The 18,747-nt window shown below is 33.4% G+C and overlaps 1 protein-coding gene across 2 annotated transcripts in view; it reads right to left on the reverse strand.

Moving 5' to 3' along the window:
* Positions 1 to 375: 375 nt before the first annotated feature.
* LOC126979877 (leucine-rich repeat and calponin homology domain-containing protein) overlaps positions 376 to 18,747 on the reverse strand; it is a 92,902-nt gene continuing 74,530 nt past the window's right edge. Inside the window, exons 8-12 of one of the 2 annotated variants that reach the window (XM_050829443.1) lie at positions 18,529 to 18,594; positions 15,072 to 15,648; positions 13,655 to 13,792; positions 11,960 to 12,037; positions 376 to 4,165 (exon numbers count right to left, since the gene is read on the reverse strand). In XM_050829443.1, the coding sequence (XP_050685400.1) occupies positions 4,013 to 4,165; positions 11,960 to 12,037; positions 13,655 to 13,792; positions 15,072 to 15,648; positions 18,529 to 18,594 (1,012 nt within the window). In that variant the 3' untranslated portion in view covers positions 376 to 4,012. Of the gene's footprint in view, positions 4,166 to 5,016; positions 11,342 to 11,959; positions 12,038 to 13,654; positions 13,793 to 15,071; positions 15,649 to 18,528; positions 18,595 to 18,747 lie in introns of those variants that run through there. The other variant, XM_050829442.1, reaches the window with a different exon arrangement.

Genomic DNA, 18,747 nt, shown 5'->3' on the forward strand with positions numbered 1-18,747 from the left:
CACTTGGATGTGTATAAAACAGAATCATCCTGCACTCCTTTCCCAAAGGTCCACTCAGTCCGAGTGTCGACAGTGAAAACCCCGCTTAAGACAAAGTGCGTATTTATGTACATTAACAAGTTTAAGTGTTTTAATTATTAAAATATACTTTACCTAACTGTAAAGAACAAGATGAAGCAGTGACATGTACGCGCCACTACTTCAAATGAAAAATAGACGAAAAATATTTCATCTTTTGCATTGGTTTTTCCCCAAATGAGTGTGTAAATTTTGCACAAAACGTAGTACTTAACTTAGTACCTACACAATTGTATAATTATTATTGCTATATATAAATACGGAGTTCTACAACTATAAATTTACAAAGAGTTCTTTTTCTTTTAATTTATTACCGCGCGTTGAAGAAATATTGTAAAGCACGGCCATTCAAAGGTTTTATATGTTTCAATTTTGATATTTTAGCAATTAATTTATAAAGCGTATAGGTATGTTCTGTATAAAGTAAATAAATAAATTTCCTTTTTAGGTACATTTAAAACAAATACGCTCTTCTTGAGCATTAAAACAAGGAAAACATTTAGCCCATTGCTATGACGTTAATTAATTATAATTTAATAATAACTAATATGCTTTTGTTATGGCATTATTATTATTGGCTATAGCATAGTATTTGCAAACAGCTTCATAGATAACCAAGAAATTTTAATTTCAGAATTTGTACAATGAGTAGCAAAACTAAACGTATAATATTACAAGGTTTTATGAAAAAAAAAAAAAACATAACATTACGTTTTCTAGTTTCACAAAACATAGCGTTATTTTTGCAAACATTAATTTATTCTATGTCATAATTGCGAGTAAAATTTAGATGAAAAAAACCAGAAAGTTTCTTAATAAGAAAAAAATATGTTTCGATTCAATGAGATGTAAAGGCGGGGGGCTTGTTGTAGTCATGCGCGGAAATAAAAAAATACGGTCTCACTGGCGGTAAGCGCGAGTGATCTAGATTGATATCACTGTCCGCATAAATTCCTAACGCAATACTAACGCTTAGCATAAGATCTCTCAATCTCTCACTCTCACTCTCTCTTAGAATATATTAGAAACAAACGGTTCGGTTAAGGCATTTGAGTGACAAATGACAACAATCAACTACAACACCTGTATCTATACAACACCTGTATATGTTCGAAAAGCTCTGAATAGTAAATTCGTGAATTCTGTAATTTTGAAAACGATTAAATGGTATTTACTTATCAGTAACTCCTAATATTTTTGTATCTAAACTAAGAAACAAACGAACTTTGAGATAAATGACTTTAAAATTTAATTTAATCGTTTAAATTTTCTAATTCAGTATCAAATCACTAGCCCAATACGACGTTCTACTAATATACGATATAAAATGACTAAGAGTAAAGTTACGATGAAAACATCTAAAGTGCACTAAAATTTAGAATGTATAATGTGCGTTATGTTTTGAGGCACAAGGTGCAAATTCATTCCTCCCTTCCTATAATTAGTATTAGGTTTATATTAAAAAGACATTAATAATTTAATTACATTATTTGTAATACCTATATATTCTTTGCTACAATTTATAGACGTTTGCTTCCCGCGTGTATTGCCCCTTGTTTTAAGAGAAATGTTATACTTGAAAATATATCGACGTAGCTATTAAGTATTGACGTACCATAACAAGTATACACACAATCGCCTACTAAAAGGTCGTCAAACATATCGGAGCGGCGTTGTATATAAACCTATACATAAACTTATACAGATAACATTAAAACATTCATTCAAATTTACACCCACAAATTATATTGTAGTAGGTAACGTCCAAAGTCTATTGTGGCGATATATTTTTGTTACAGCAATTGAAGTCCAATTATTTAGCAAAATGATTAAAAACGTCAAGTTAGTCACATAATTTTCTTAATTTAAAAAGAAACTTAATTTAAATACGCCACTCCATCCTTTTTAAATTTGGATATGTTGTTACTTGGACAGTTTTTCACTGAACACTTCGTTTGCGTGGCGTTGTATTCAAAGCGCGGTCAAAACACAACTGAAAGAAAACTCTGCGCGTAGGCGTAGGCAGAGTTTTTCTTCAGACAATTTTTGAGCGTGATTGTGAGTCTTGCTGTTGTAGTAGTAGTTGTAGGTACTTCAATGCGTAATAGATACTTACCTAAGAGTCACGGATTCAAAACGGAATAATTAGTGATAGAGACTAACTCATTGCCGCAATTAACCATGTAAGTTCTAATGTTGTCCAATTCTGGCTTGTGCCAATTGCCATAACAATGAAATACTAAAATATCACGACACCTCTGTTTCAAAAATGTTACGTCAGAAATAGGTTTTTATGAGATAATTGATCATATATTTGATATTACTATGTAAATTTATTTTCATTGATTGTAAAAAGTTAACTTTTCCCGTTTTTCACTAATTGGATTTGAACTAAAAATCATCTCTATGTAGATTACCTTTAACGACATTTTTTTATTCTAGAAAGTGTGTATGAAGATGCAAGAAGTAATTTATTGTTTTGAATTTGACAAAATGTCTGATACTTACTTTGGGTATGACGTATCGATAAGTATGTATTTAGTATATCTATACTGCTTATTGTAGAGCGCGTCTATACTGGTACTAAGCGATAAATAATAATCATGTTACTAAGCACGGGTACACACGAATCGACCTTAGTCCAGACCAAAGTCGAACAAAGTACTGTCGCTTCAACCTAGCGACTTCAATTGATTTTAAATGCTTTAACGTGACGATTGTTTTTTAGTGTTTCGTTATTTATTTTGTGTTTTATAATAGGACAGATGTCAAAATAAAATTATTCAGTACTTACTATAATATTTGTAAAACGTCGAAATAATATATGATCGTCGGAAAGTGTTCATTTCAATTTGATTCCAATATTTCGTTTTGCGACAAAAGTTGGTCCACTAGCATCGAACCATGTAAACACGTCTTTATACTATGATAGGTAATTATGGTAATTTATGCTCGCACTGTACTGGCGAAACTGTTAAATATATTAAATATTTACCTTGGGTACGCATGGTACTACGTTTTTATTAGATTTAAATACCTACCTACACTACGCCATACTAGTTCAAACAGCTGAACTATTAAAAACTTACACGTCAGCTGTTACATATAGATAACACTAATAAGGGCTACGCTATATTATCAAATAAACATTATATATAATTGCAAAATATCTAACTATTTACTAAACTTCAAAAATCATGTTATAATAAATCATATCGGTTACTGTAACTGGTATAAAGAACGTAACTGAGATTTATATCACATTATCAGTTTAGTAAACAATCACAGTGGGTTGGCTTCGAAGCCGAAACGATGGAATCCATCCTATCAAATTGACATCTTCGGAACGGATATGACGTAATAGAAACTGGACATTTGATAATCTGGCTGGCTTGCCTACCCGAAATCAATACTGGGAGTAAATTTTTGAATTTCGAGCTCTCTCGACTTGACTAAACGATTAGTATTAAGTTTTGTGTTTAAATATAGTGGACAATACATTATTAACCGAATACATTCCAATGCTGACTTTAAAAATAATTATCTCTCTATTGTGACAATTATTCTAGAATACCAGTCTTCTAATTCAAGTGCTCGATATTCAAAAATCACCGCCCTGATTGTTAAACAAATATAATTTATTTTTACAAGAATATGGCGTAATTTCACTGCAATATACATTAGTGGCCACGCCAGCTTGCAACCATTACTTAATACCAGCTAATATTGAAAATTGAGGACATTAGAAACTGTTATAAAATTTGGTTTCACTTGACTAGCTCTACGCGAGTAGAATAACTTATAAAACCACTCACATACGCAATCTACTTGAGGAACTAAGCTAAGGAGATAATCACAATATGTTTCCAGTCAATGGACGCCCGCTGATCTACAGCAGTAGAACAGATTCGGGAGCGACGGTAAGTCTTGGACGCTAGGTGGCGTGCGTGGCTGGGATAGGTATACCACTTGGTGACAGAGGCGACTCCCTCGCGGCAGCATGTTTTCGTACCATCTCCGTTACTGTAATAGCCACTTGGACTGTTCCCTTTCCTTCTAGGACATCGGCTGCGCAGCACATGAGCTTCTGTAAAGATAAGTGAGAAATAAGAATTTTATTGAACTTTAGTATTAAATAAAATGATAGAGGTTTTCATTTGTGCGCGCATCACAGAAAAACCACTGGATAGATATTTTCAATTGAGTCTTCTTAGTTTTATTCGTTAGGGCTTAGCCATTTGGCCTTTATATTAAAATTATTGCGATATATTCATCAAATAAGTTATTAAAATTTTAAGAAACGATTTTTATAAGCACTAACCCCCTTATTCATAATGGTCCGCTAACTTGAAACAGCCGCTAAGAAATTTTTTTTCTCATTCTGACTTAGGTCAATAGAAGACAGAACGACAATTAGCAATGGTTTAAGTTAGCAGACTTATAATTAAGGGGGTATGTGTTTTACGTGTAAATTTTTAAAGTGGTTTATTTAAAGGTTTAGGTACGCTACATGTACACATATAATTAGCAGGCAAATTAAAGTGATGTCATTTGAAAAGATATATTTGACGTTCTACCCTTTGTAAAAGCTCTTAAGAATTAAATACTGAATTACATTGTTTGCATTTACTTGCTTTTTACTTAAAATTACCCTTGCTCAAAAAAGACCAGATCTTAACACCATTTTACCTGGCTTCCTGCAACAGTGAGAGCTACAGCGACATCTTTTTCTGCCGTGTAACAGAAATATGCAAGTACCATTTGTGTATAGGTTTGAAGTCAATCGAAATTAATGAAATGACTAGGCAAACGATATTTAACATCTTACGTTTCAAAGTGACGAGCGCAAATGCTATGCCCAAAATTTCAAGTTGTTCAAGGATCCTCAGGAAAAAAACAATTTCAAGCCACTAGGAAATTGATAAATAAAACAACATAAAGGCAATAAATTTTTTAATTCGAGACAAATCATGTAAGTACATTGAAAAAGTATTCTATCAAAACACAAACAACAGAATCATATTCGAAAAGAGTTTGAAGAGAATAACCTAATTTTAATACAAATAACAAGACCTTAATACAACAATATTAACCTTTAAGTAATAGTGGAATACTTCGTCAAGCCGGTTTTATGGAGCTTTGGCAAGATATTGTACTGATCGTTACAATTCATATAGAGTGGAAAAAAATTATAATCATACAAATGAGATAGTTATAGTACATTATTTAAGGGTCACAAAAATTGTCGACGAAAAGTAGAGGGCGATTAAATGCGCTATAAAAAATCTAGAACATAGACAGAGTAAATATATATCAGCTAAATAAGTAAGGAAACTACGTACAAACGTTAGATATAATGCACGCACATATAAGAAAGCAGGTGTCATGTCTGAACGCGCAGGTTTCGTACGACTAACAGCACTGCAATGTCCGTTAAGTGACTTTGTTGAATCTGCGTATGTGTGCGTGCGTCGTTTCGAACATTATTATATATATACTGTGATATGGACATTTGTAACCATTCCTGTCAGTATTGTATGAGTACGATAATTATTTATACTTCTCGTCTCGCTCACATGGCGGACACGTGGCACGGCACTAAGTTCAATGACCTAAATTCTCGATGCTTCCTGATCAAACTATAAACTAAAACGTTTCAAATTACTTAAGAGGTCAGTTCATCATTTCCGAATTATTAGCAATTGTTTTGTTTCCAAATTGCAAAGACCGTGCCCTTAAACGGTTTTATAGCACCAGAGCCGAATAAGACCCAAGATGCGTTGGTAATATCGTAGAAGACTTAAGGACATGGGAAGAAAATATCTTGGAAGACTGCGGCCAGTGACAAAATGAGATAAAAAAGTATCATTGGTAATTTCATACCCACAAAAAGCTTAAGTTAATTTTTTTTTGCTTAAACTTGTTGACAGCACCATTTTGATCATTAATTATAAGGTGTACATCATAAAGCTCAATAAAACCAGCAACATACTACACAGCAATACCAAGCACCAAAACCATTACATTACTCATAAATTATATTATCATCAATCTTAAATACATAGTATACAAAAACTACAATAATTGTACTCAAAACGTTAAAGCTTAAATTATTATAGAAGCATCAAAAAATACAAGACACAATATTAAGACGAAAAAGTGTTACACACATGTCGGAGGCAATCATTAATAGAAATTAGTAACAAGCATTTCAAAGTAGTAAGTAGAATAGTATATAGTTTATAATAAATAGAAATAAAGGTTTTACGGCAACTCTCACTAATTATATAGATCATAGATAATTATAAAATATGAATACACTACCGCAAAGATTATATAAAAATCAGATTAGAAATATTTATTTGAAATAATTGGTCAATAAAGGCATAGAGTAATATAAAAGAACAGAGATACCTACAGTCTTTAATTTATCTTTGGAATGATCATTATATAACACTATAAATATGTTGTATATAGGTGTGACAATACTGTCCTATATACAGCTGTAAATGCTTATTGGCAGTGTAATATAAACATAATAAACCAATTAATAGCTTGTATAAGAAAACATGGCCAGGACACATTCGCCAACAATCAGCAATATTCAAATAAAAGATTCAAACTTTGTTGGCAAAGAAATATAGGTATTAATTAATCAAATTATAGAATACACATTTCATTTGAAAATATAGCTGAAATTCCAAAAAAACAGTATTAAATTTTACAAATAATAGTATGGTATAGATATTTTCCAAAAGTAAGCACATAAATTGTTGGTGTTATTTTGAGGTAGAGGTAAACATTCATATAAGCTTACTTTCAATTGGTTAGTATCTTATTTTTCTTGGAAAACCATTGTCAGTATACTGAATTGTGATAGCAATGGATATATTTTGTTCGCTCAAATAAGTTTTTTAAAATTATTATTATGAATTTTTGTGTGTGATATTATTCAGTTTATAACACATTATATCCTATACGTCTGGTATAGACCTAGACCGAGATGGTCCTAGGTGGGTTTAAAACTGCTTTTGAAAACAGTCGAAATAAATGCAATTCCACTTGAACGCTAAATATCTAGATATACAATTTCCAAACACAATACTTTACTTAATACCTCAAATCTAAATCATATAATATACCAAAATAAATTTAAACACATTGCGACATTTTTTTTAAAGAAATCATATTAAACTCTGGACGCGAAGCAAGAAGAGATTCGTACGTTGACCTGTTATTACTTGTTTCAGTCATTCCCGCGTAAATGTAATGCGTCTCGCACGCACACACAGATGCAATGTCGCCGCAGAGGTTAACGTACGAAATTCTTCCTCCTTTACGTCTGGACTTTAGAAAAAAATCCTTGTTGAGTATCTTAATAAACAATCCAAAATCTTACAATAATTATGTCTTTTCGGATACTAAGTAATACAAGAAGCCTCACGATGCGCTATCATTATTATTAAATATTTCCTCAGGAATTATCTTAGCTGCTACCAATAATGTTTCTATATACTTAAATTTAAAACTCAGGCTTTGTCTATTTGAAAGACATCACTAACTAGATTTGAATCAATAAATTATTAATCTTTCTGGGATATTTTCATTACAATAAAACATTCAACCCGGAAAAGAAGACCAGAATATAATAGGGCAAAATAATATTTAAATAATTACATAAATTCTATGAAAAAAAAACAGAAGCCTCTACGACGTACACTTATATCTATACTTAGTGTAATTCCTTGTATCTACAACCATCTACATTACATCTAGCGTGCAATACATACAATAAAGATATGAATTTTTCGATTTAAGGCATACAATTCTTATTTTATAAGAATATATTAATTCATATTATGTATATCAATAAATTCAACGGCTTCAGTGGTTTGGCAGATTGTAATGACATCTGTCACAAATGTCAAAAATGACATAATATTACGTTATTACATTCATTGACATAAGTTTATTATTAAGTTTGTATTTATAGACTAAGGGTACGTTCTTACGTACGTTAAAGGAAGTGTTTATTTTTACAGAACGCTTGGCGCGCGCATTTTTGTGCAGTTGTCAGCGCAGATGACATTTCATATGAAGGCACCCTTAGACTCAATGATATTTTTAATCAAATTGTTGTAATGACCACTTCATAATAAAGGCAATTCGGTGAAATAATACCTACTTTCGATATATATACTAAGAAGCAACTACACCTAGCCAAACTAATTAGATGTTTAAATATTTATTTCAGTTTACTTGCTTCGGCTCACAGAGACCTTATAAGAAGAACTTGGTCCTTTCTCTAAGGCTATAAAATTTAGGAAATACACGATTTTTTGACACCGTTTAGCAGAATGTATAGACATTCTAGGGTAAATACAAGAAGTGACCAGCTATCGCACGTAATATTACACGAGCGGCTTAGGTATTGGAAATAGTAATTTACTATTACTTAAAGCAAACAGCTGTTATTCCTTACTTTTTGTTGTTAGCAATATGGCAAGTATACAGGACCAGCTAGTTATTGAATATTATGACACATACCGCTCTTTGAGTCAATGTGGACTGTATACAAAGGTTTAGGCCATTGCTTCATTTGTTTACAAAACACGGCGCATTCAAAAATCACTCTCATGTAATTCGATGAATATATAGTTGCGGGACACTACATGAATATTCACAGCATGAAGCTGTTAGTTCTTTAGAAAGATGGTTGTATAAACCCGCTATTTATCTGAATTAACATGAAATTATAATCCCGCGCGTTGAGAACGGGAAAGACCGCCATTTTAGTGACGTCATAATATCTTCAGGCTACCATTTGCGAACACACGATTGCCTGCTGATGCGATGTTAATACAACAAAGTTCCATCAATGTTCCAACGCTCGGAGTTTAAATTGTGAGATTTTTTTATAATTTAATTTAACAGTATCGAACCCTTGAGATAGAGTACCTTAGATTATTCCGTACACTTGTCATAACTATGATACATAATTTTTTGCTATCTATATTAAAATTCTTTTTCTATTTCGTTCCATCTTGAAATATCTATACAATTTGTTTCTCCACTAAACGGTTCAAAGCGACAATATCGTTCACACATGTTGTACAACAATACAAAGTTCAGCTCTTTTATTCAGTATATTTTACAAGTACCCTCAACAACAAAGACTAGTCACCCGTGCTAGTAAACCTTAACACAATCACTGCTTGCCCTAGATATATCGCTGACAACACTGTCAATGATACAGCAATATCGCTGGCAATACTGTCAAAACTAATGATAATTCTGAAGTTTTCTGCATGACAAGCAGCCTTGCAAATAAACGCCGGAAACGTTATACGTTAGAATAAACCAATCATAAGCAAAATGTCTATTTGTAAACATTTTGCATATCCTTAATTTATTCTTAAGTATAACTTTATACCAAGTTTATTTGTAAGACCGTAGACGTCTAGAGGCTTTTCAACATGAATGACGTGTTTAACAAAACAATATAATATATTCTAATTCAGCATTTTAAGTGTTTGTGTTGTTTTTACTAACGATTATATTTATAATGCACCTGTTCCTGTATATGTAATTATTGTACTTTGGAAGATTATTAGCATAGGTTCTTGTACCGAGTATAATTTGCATATCAGATAATAAACTCTACATATTTATTACCAATATAGTAAAAAGAAGAGAAACATAAACTTACCTCTTAAATTTATAATTAAGGTGCAAAAATGTAATAAACGACTTAAATTTTTTATGTTAATATAATATTAATAAATTCAAATTATGTGCTAATAACATAAAATAAAAATTATTTGTAACTATTTGGTGCTCACTATCTACATTGTGATTTATGTGTTACATTTTATTCCCAAGAACTACCACAAAGCCTAGATAATACGTAGGCATAGGGGTAATACACCCGAATATAAATCTATGACATGACGACAATCTCAAATCTATGACAAAGGGCTGTCTTTATATACATCCAATTCCTAAAAAAAACAGTTTAATTAGGTTCTTAAATTAAGAAATAACGTAATCACTCCATTCCGAAAAAAAAGACATAAAATATACACAAATATAAAGAGATAAATCACCCAAAGCAAAACTGAGATCTTTATAATATAAAATCCATCAAACAAAAACACACATAAAAATCATTTCGTTTCAACTAACCTAAAAATGCCTGTATGAGGAATGAAAGTTCACCTCTAAACTATAATAATTCGATAACACACATCGAATTAAATAAAAAAAAAACTTAAAGAGGCTTGGAATAGCATTCAAAAGTTTACTTCTTAAGAACTCCGGACAGTGTACAAGAAGAATGTTAAATTTGATATGTTACGAAGACCATTGTTTTCGCGTTTAATTTTAGTTTATAAATTAAATCACTGATACGTTTTTGCCTATCCAGAGCAATCGTTATTAAGAAGTACCTAAACGAAATTTAAAAGTTGATGGTCGGAATCTAATACTGTAAAAAAACAATTCCTTTAAAGCCAATACTATTAATTTCCTTTATCAGTCTCAACTTTAGACATCATTACGACAAATGCAGCCTCTTGGCAATGGATCACAGTTTTACTATTACATAGTAAAGCAATAGAAAATTCTTACAACTACCCGCATAACCACACATCGCATATATATCTTACAAAGGGTATAGAATAAGAAAAATAGTGGACAACAAAAATCCACCAAGGCATAGAATTGTGAAAAAAATTCGGTTCTCAAATTCATTTGCGGTTTCTGAAACGACCGGCCTGAGTTCGTTGAGATTATTTTCAATTTCAAGCTTCATCTTCTCCCTGTCGTATCGTTCAAGATCTTCACACGTCTCCGTCGGAAAATCGACTTCATCGGTGTCATATATTTCATAGTCTTCGCCTGTCAAAATACCGTCAGCCTTGTAAAACGGCGCCACGTACTGAACCCTATTCAGTCCATCATTGCTTTCTACGAATTCCTCTAGATCACACGTTTCTTCTGCCTCGTCAAACGTATACGAGAAATTAAAGTTACTGATATACCTTTCCTCGCTATACTTGCCGCGCCTTTCGTAATTCACTTCGATACAATCGACATCGTCTACGCTCGGCTCGCTGTGATCTGTTCGGATGTCGTCGGGAGAGCGAGGGGGACGGTTGGCGTGTGCTAGGAGCGCTACAATAGTGCGAGCGAGAGGTCCGACATTGCTGTCCCCCTCGACGTCACGATGACACAGAATGTCCTCGGGCGTGCAGATCGCGTCCTGGAACACACGCCAACCGTCTTAGTTTCAATTAATCTTTTAATTTCACTCGCGAAATTGAGCCCTGCAATACGCAAACACCGCACGCAGTCTGATCAACAGATCAGAATGCACTACCGCTAACTACAATGTCACTTTGATGAAAACTATGTTATGATGTATAGTAAGAAACTTATGGTCATACATACCATATATCTGTATTATGTCAATAAATAACTATTAAGATAAAGATACAAATATTTATGAGGGATACTGCAACTAATTAGTAATATTAAATGAATTCAATTAGTAAACATTGGTTAAAAAAAAATCCAAAAGAAGTGCATCAATACAATGATTCCTATTAAAACTTATGATTATGATATCAAAAATAAATAAGAAATTATAACTATTCTAAAAAAAACTAAGCCAATGTATAACTAAAACATCCAATCTGAATAAGAGGAAGCGGTATTACCAATATCGCGGACTCTGTCACACTTATGGTCGGCAAAGTACCATGGTAATAATTTTTTCTTTTCATAAATTAGATAAACTTTACGGTATATTCTTTTGCGCCGGGAGCATTGCCGATCATTTTTAATTCGTCTTAAGTAATAATTACTCACAAAAACTTACCTCTTCAACACCAATCTTGCGACAGGCTTCCAAGAAGTTGTCGACGTTTCTTCTACACCGCGCCATCGTTAATTTTGGCTAGAAAAATAGAAATCATTGAATTCAAACACACTTAATATAATACAAGTATAATATGCATCTTTCCATTGGATTTTAAAACGTGAAAGTGTATTCGCACAGTAACAAATTCCATTACATTAAGATGGAAGATAAAAGGCTGAATCGCGTGCAATTTAGTAGGAAGGCATAATGTACAGCCTTATATACCCGACTTTAAAACAGTTTGTACCCAACTGTTTTTCTTATTTTTTTTTATGACAATATGGGACGAGACGAAAAGGACGTTCAGCTGCTTACAATGCAATGCCGCTGAGGATTCTTGAAAAACCCAAAAATTCTGAGCGGCACTACAATTGCGCTCGTCTCCTTGAGATATAAGATGTTGATTCTCATTTGCCCAGTAATTTCACTAACTACGGCGCCCTTCAGACCGAAACACAGTAATGTTTAGACATTACTGTTTCACGGCAGAATTAGGCGCCGTTGTGGTACCCATAATCTAGCCGGCATCCTATGCAAAGGAGCCTCCCACTGGTAAAACTGTAATTTTATAACTTTCCAGTATACAGATCAAGAGAAAGAATATTAGAATTCGCCATTGAGAAACTGGAGGAGAAGGAGAACCGTAGAAAATATTACTAACAGTGTGACTTTTTATAGATGAAATTTTCATAATAATTTTGCAGTTCCCAAAAGAGTCGGCGAAATGTGGAATTCTCATTTTAACATTAGATTCTCAATTATTATCATAATGATCGAAGTTAAAATCCATCATACTATTCATAATTGTGTGTTCACTCACATTCAATTTTTAATGTAATCGGGGTCTTTATATAGTGTTAGAAACATAACCTATTTCTATATTTAACTAGCTGACCCGACAGACGTTGTTCTGTATATAATAAATAAAATAATGTTTTTATATGATTTTGTCAATAATATATCATAACATCAAAAATTACTTCGTAAAATATGCACCCTGCTGTCGTAATGAAATTGTTTCACAGCAGAACTGTCAAACCGTGCGTCAATAAATAATCTCATAGAAATTATGTATGGACACATCAAACGAAAAACAAATTTGTTGTTTTTATTTAATTTAGCAGCATTTTCCTATTTATTCACCTTTTAAACCTTCTCTGTACGTCCACAAATAATTCAAGATCAAAATTAGCCAAATCGGTCCAGCCGTTCTCGAGTTTTAGCGAGACTAACGAACAGCAATTCTTTTATATATAGATTTGAAATATAAAAAAATTCGTAGCGATTTATTTTGACAGACACGATTATGGCGTCCGGCTTAATTGCCAAACTGACATGACAGCCTTACATAACCTCTCAAATGATCTATAATAATGTCATCGACGATTAGAGGGTATTACGACACGCGCTTAAACCTTGAGAGGGTAAACACTTGTGTGGACGAGACCTACTAGTTCATTTTATTTCACCGTCTTTAGACATAAGATGTTAAGTCTCATTTGCTCAGTAATTTCACTATTACGGCGCCCTTCAGACCGAAACAATAATGCGTCCCATTACTGCTTCACGGCAGAAATAGGCGCCGTTTTGGTACCCATAATCTAGCCGGCATCGTACGTCACTTATTTGCATATAAATCTAATAAGTGGTCACCTGTGCGGGCGAGGGCACGTGCACGGAGCCGACTGATCTCGGCCGCAGCTGGTTAGCGAGGTGACACAGCACCACACCATCGGCCAGTACTGGCGCCAGCTGCTCAGGAAGCGACATCTTTAGTCGACTCTCGATAATCTGCAACACGACGTCACAACAATTAATGCTCAATTAGCCTGTATTAGTCTTCTGTTGGAGATAAGACTCTCCGAATGCATATATGTAAAGTGTAATAAGGGGTATTAAAACACGAATGTGGGTTTATCACACGAGGCGTGATAAACCGAGTGTGATAATAGTATCACATGAGTGTTTTAATACCTAATTATCAACAGTTGCATACAAGACTTTATCTACACCCAGAATATGAATCCTCTAAAATATTTCGAAACAGCTTACTGCTAACATTAATACAGCCAGCCCTAGTAGTAACCTAATATCATCCCTTACTGATTATATACAAATAAACTAAGTATTAATGAAAGAATTATTAATATTAGTAGTAATTTACGTTATGTATAGTGCAATTATTAAAATTCACTTCAATATTATGTGATTTTGCATCGTTTAAAATATCCGGCGGTGTGCTGTCAAAACTTGAATAGCTCATTTTTTCAAGAAAAATGGCGGGGTTTCGAATAACCTACTTTTTTTTACGTCGCGCCATATTCTGGTAGTGTGGAACACGCGTAAACTAAAATGTTGTTGTTTTGAAATTCATACAGATACCACGCATAGAGCAATAAAAATGTGGCTGTTTGTTGAAACTCTTTGTGCTTGAAGGGATCGAAAAAAAACCAAGGAGTGTTGTTATGAAATTCAGTACAACATTACAACATTCGTTTCGATGATGTAATGGTTATTACGACATTGGGTGTTTTAATGTTGGTAATAAGCTAACTGTTTCAGAATCTTTACTAGAGGATTTAAAGCATGGGTGTAGATAAAAATACTAAAACGTCAAACACTCAACGCCTTACACGAGTAATTAAAAAAAGTAAAGTTAAATTAACAATATGTTTATTAATGTAAAAATAAGTGTTATTGAGTACAGTAGATACATCAATCCACACACCGTAATTAGATAAAGGTATTTTGTGAGCGTTTTAATTTTAAACGTATTAAACCTTAACAATTTCTTATGTTATTGTTTTTCAAATTGTTTAGATTTGTAAGAGCGACATCTCAAGACAATTTCCTAACATGCAAATACTAGGGTTGAGCAGGTTACCAACAGTAAAGTAGATCCTGTAGATGAAGCCACAACCTAAGAGATGAACAAAGCATACAAGATTTTATGACGATACGTCACTCGAACGGTTAGCTCAGTTGGAAGAGCACTTGCACGGAACGCGAGATGTCGTGAGTTCGAGTCCCACATCATTCGTAAAATTTTGTTTTTAAATTTTTCACTCACCACTCTCAACTGGTGCAAGAGATCCGACTCCTCCTTCTGCTTATCGAACTCCCTCTTCATGGTGAAGCTCAGTTTGTCCGCACACTCCTTATTCCACGGCAGCTTACCCGTCTTCGGCGCTCCACCTTTCAAATACGACACCGTAGTTAACAGTTTCGCGTCACCATTCTGCCTAGGTATACTCGACTTGAACGTGTTCGTCGGAGACTTGGTAGGCGATATTGGTTTTATATAGTCCCCGTTCCGTTCTGTGCCATTGGTGTACTTGTGAACGGTTCTCGATGGCACCACTTTTTGCACAGGCCGTTTGGTTTCGTCTAGCTTGTCGCCGTTCTGAAATCGACGCGGTGTGGAATGGAGGAGGGGGGAATTGGGCACGTTATTGGGGGAATTGGATGATAATGATCTGTTGTATGATACGTTACTATATCCGTTGACTGGTGAGCTGGAGTTGAGGAAGTGGACTGGACTGTGGTTTTGGGAGTGCGGCGAGGAGTCTAGTTCCGGGGAGGTCTGCTCGGTGCGGGGTCGGTACACGTCTTGTTGTCGCTGCTGTCTCAAAGCTTCTTTGTATTGTCTGCAAATTATGAAAATATTATTTAGAGAGACATTCGAATTTCTTGTTAAAACGCCTAAGTAGTTTCCAAATCATTTAATACATTTGATTTTCTGCTATTCATTAGTTCTGTGAAAGATGGGCTGAATTATACAAAAAAAGAAAAAAAATAACAATCTAATAATTAAATATGGTAAATAGCAGTTGTTACTATATAAAATCTTATATAATTTCATATTAAATTAAGTTGGCAAATAGCATAATTCCACAAAGCACATTCAATGTCGAGTAAGGCCGTTCATACATTACGTTACTCGCGAGTAATGTGATATTTCAGTCGCATATTTCGTTATTGAAAAATATCAAGAAATTGAATCATTTGCATTATTTATTATTAAGTCGAGTTGTTCTGATGACAAACAAGCATTTGCAGTGTAACTTTTCTCAATAAAGTTATACAGACACATATATAAGATTAGAAAATAATCCCAATTTAAAAGCCGGCAACACATATATACACCAGGGTGTAGCAGCGGATGACCACGGCCACTTGTCTCACCATTTCCCATCACGTGAGCTAAACGAACAATCGTTTGCTACCTCTTATATTAAAAATTTTTGTATTTTTTAACAAATTTAATATTAAACTGCTGAGATTCGGAGACACGATACACAGGCAACCAACTCGGAAGGTATCGCTAGACAAGCGGAGACGTAGGATACCGATAGCGTAGTGTGCCAGTTACTATATAAATGTATATGCTATTACTGGTGGTGACTAGTCTCCGAGACTAGCATAGGACACTCGCCTGTGAGTATCGTAATGTGCGAAAGGCCTAAAGCTTAGCACGTTAGAGCCTCCACTCGGCCCAGTGAAGTCCATTAGCCTACATTAATGTAGAACTAGGCCAACCCCTTACGTCGTTGTTAGTTTCACTGAGCAAATACAAAGCGATACGGCATTCTGTAAGCCGTGTTAAGTGCAGTACTTGTTAGTGTTTAGCAGTAAATACGGCATAAAAGCTGAAATTTTAAAATTGAATTAGAAGCATGCAATAAAGGACGTCTATAAAATTTTTATTAAATTATCATTTGTTCAATTTATATTTATATTTTTAATTAAGCAGTTCAAAGAGAATAACAGTTTAGTAAAATATATTCTCTTTGTAATCATACAACGTAAGATATATCTCTTAATGTACCATAGTCTGTATAATTGTAATAAAGGTTATTTAATTGAATTATAGTAATTCATAGTGTTAGTTTAATTGAATTGCATGTCATTTTCGCCTATAATTGAGGCATCACCATATGAATGTTATTATTTTTGTATTATATTAGTGTATACCTTGTTGGCGGAACTTATTAAATAAATAAATAGCGCACCACTGGTTCCACTAGAGTGGTTCAGATTAAACAAGGTAGTCAATGGTGCCTAAATACTTTAATATATAATAACACAATGAGTGCATAATAATAAATCTTAATAATGTATAATCTTCCTGCAGGTACCGATATTGTGGTTCTAAACTTTCTATTTCTTTCAAAAGCCTAAGTTTATGCACTTTTGTCATCAAGGTATTATATATTATATAATCCACCAATAATATAATAAATATTATAATAGATGGCAATCGAATTGTGAATTGAAATTAAATTAAATATTGGGATTGATAGAGATGACTCACAAAATTACTATACAATATATTAGATGTTATTCATTTATTATTATTGACTTTGTAATATATGAGTAGTTTCCTTCATATACGTTAGTCCAGAGAGCGGCTATTTAGAGAGTTATAGCGTTGCTATAATGTTGCAAAAGTTATTATGAAGCGCATGAGTAAGTAATCGGAACAAAATGAAGGTTCTATAAAAAGCCGCGACCTCGGGAGCATTGCAACACGTGCAGATATGTGAGTGTGCCGCAAAACTTGTAGAAAGGAAGAAAAAAAAGTGAAATAAAAACCAAGTTACGTATGACGTAAACAATGCTCAATCTGTCATCGAGTCTCTGGTTCAGAGCCAATGATCTATTGTTAAATAGCAAGAATAACAAATATATAAATTTACCGCGCCAATTGTTTAAATGTATATGAGGGTGTATTGAAATCATCTATATATTCCTTAATATAATTCATGATTTCAAATTATAATTGGGAAGATTGGAAAATCGGCTAACAGACAGTTCTGCAGGATTCGCGGTTAAAAGATTAGATAATCAACTGTAATAGATACTGCGCGACTACTTTACTTTAGTTATTTCCACATACATTTGTCTCATGTAATATGATTATTGGGTATGTGTTACCCTATATTAATACCATCTTTATAAACTAAATGTAGGATTATGTATAAAATGTATAATAAAACTAATGTATGTACTTAAGCGTATTAGCGAATTTTCTAGACTCTGTGATAATCATAATGTTAGCAATACACAAGATTAGAAACCAAACCTTACATAAAGTGAAAGTAACTCTCAATAATTTTAATTAAAAAACTTTATATTTAACATAAAAATATACGTATAAAATTATATTGTTTAAAATACATAATATATTCATACATTTCTTTTATTTTCTAATAAAAAAAGTAAATCGATCTTTAATTCAACATAACTATAAGCATTCTTAACCATTACGTTACCATTACATTTTTATAACCTTTGAGAATTTAAAACTTTTTTCGAAAGATTTCATTCTGTTGCATTAATTTATTCATGCGATAAAACTTTCCTAGAACACAGCACATACATATATATATAAAGCAGAAGCACAGAATATAATCCGCGCGCGATAAAATGGGCAATGTTCCATCGCGAGGGGATTATACACGTAAAGTTAGTGCGCACTATGCGTGCCAGAGTGCGGGCGTGCGTGTGAACGAGTGAATGAGTACCTGTAGGTCTGTTGTTGAGCTAATTTACTCTTATCCTCGACGTTCCCATCGGGTGATATACGGATACTGAAAGGGACAATACCGGGGTTAATAAAACGGGGGATGATTTGGTGGAGGCACGTACAAGTAATATCCTCGAGTTGATGCGAGTCTAAATAAGAACACTTTAAGGTTTTAATAGCAAAAATTTGCATTTTCGGACTTGTGTATTTCCGGAAC

Source organism: Leptidea sinapis, chromosome 4 (assembly GCF_905404315.1).
Source record: "Leptidea sinapis chromosome 4, ilLepSina1.1, whole genome shotgun sequence".
Taxonomy (NCBI): Eukaryota; Metazoa; Arthropoda; class Insecta; order Lepidoptera; family Pieridae; genus Leptidea; species Leptidea sinapis.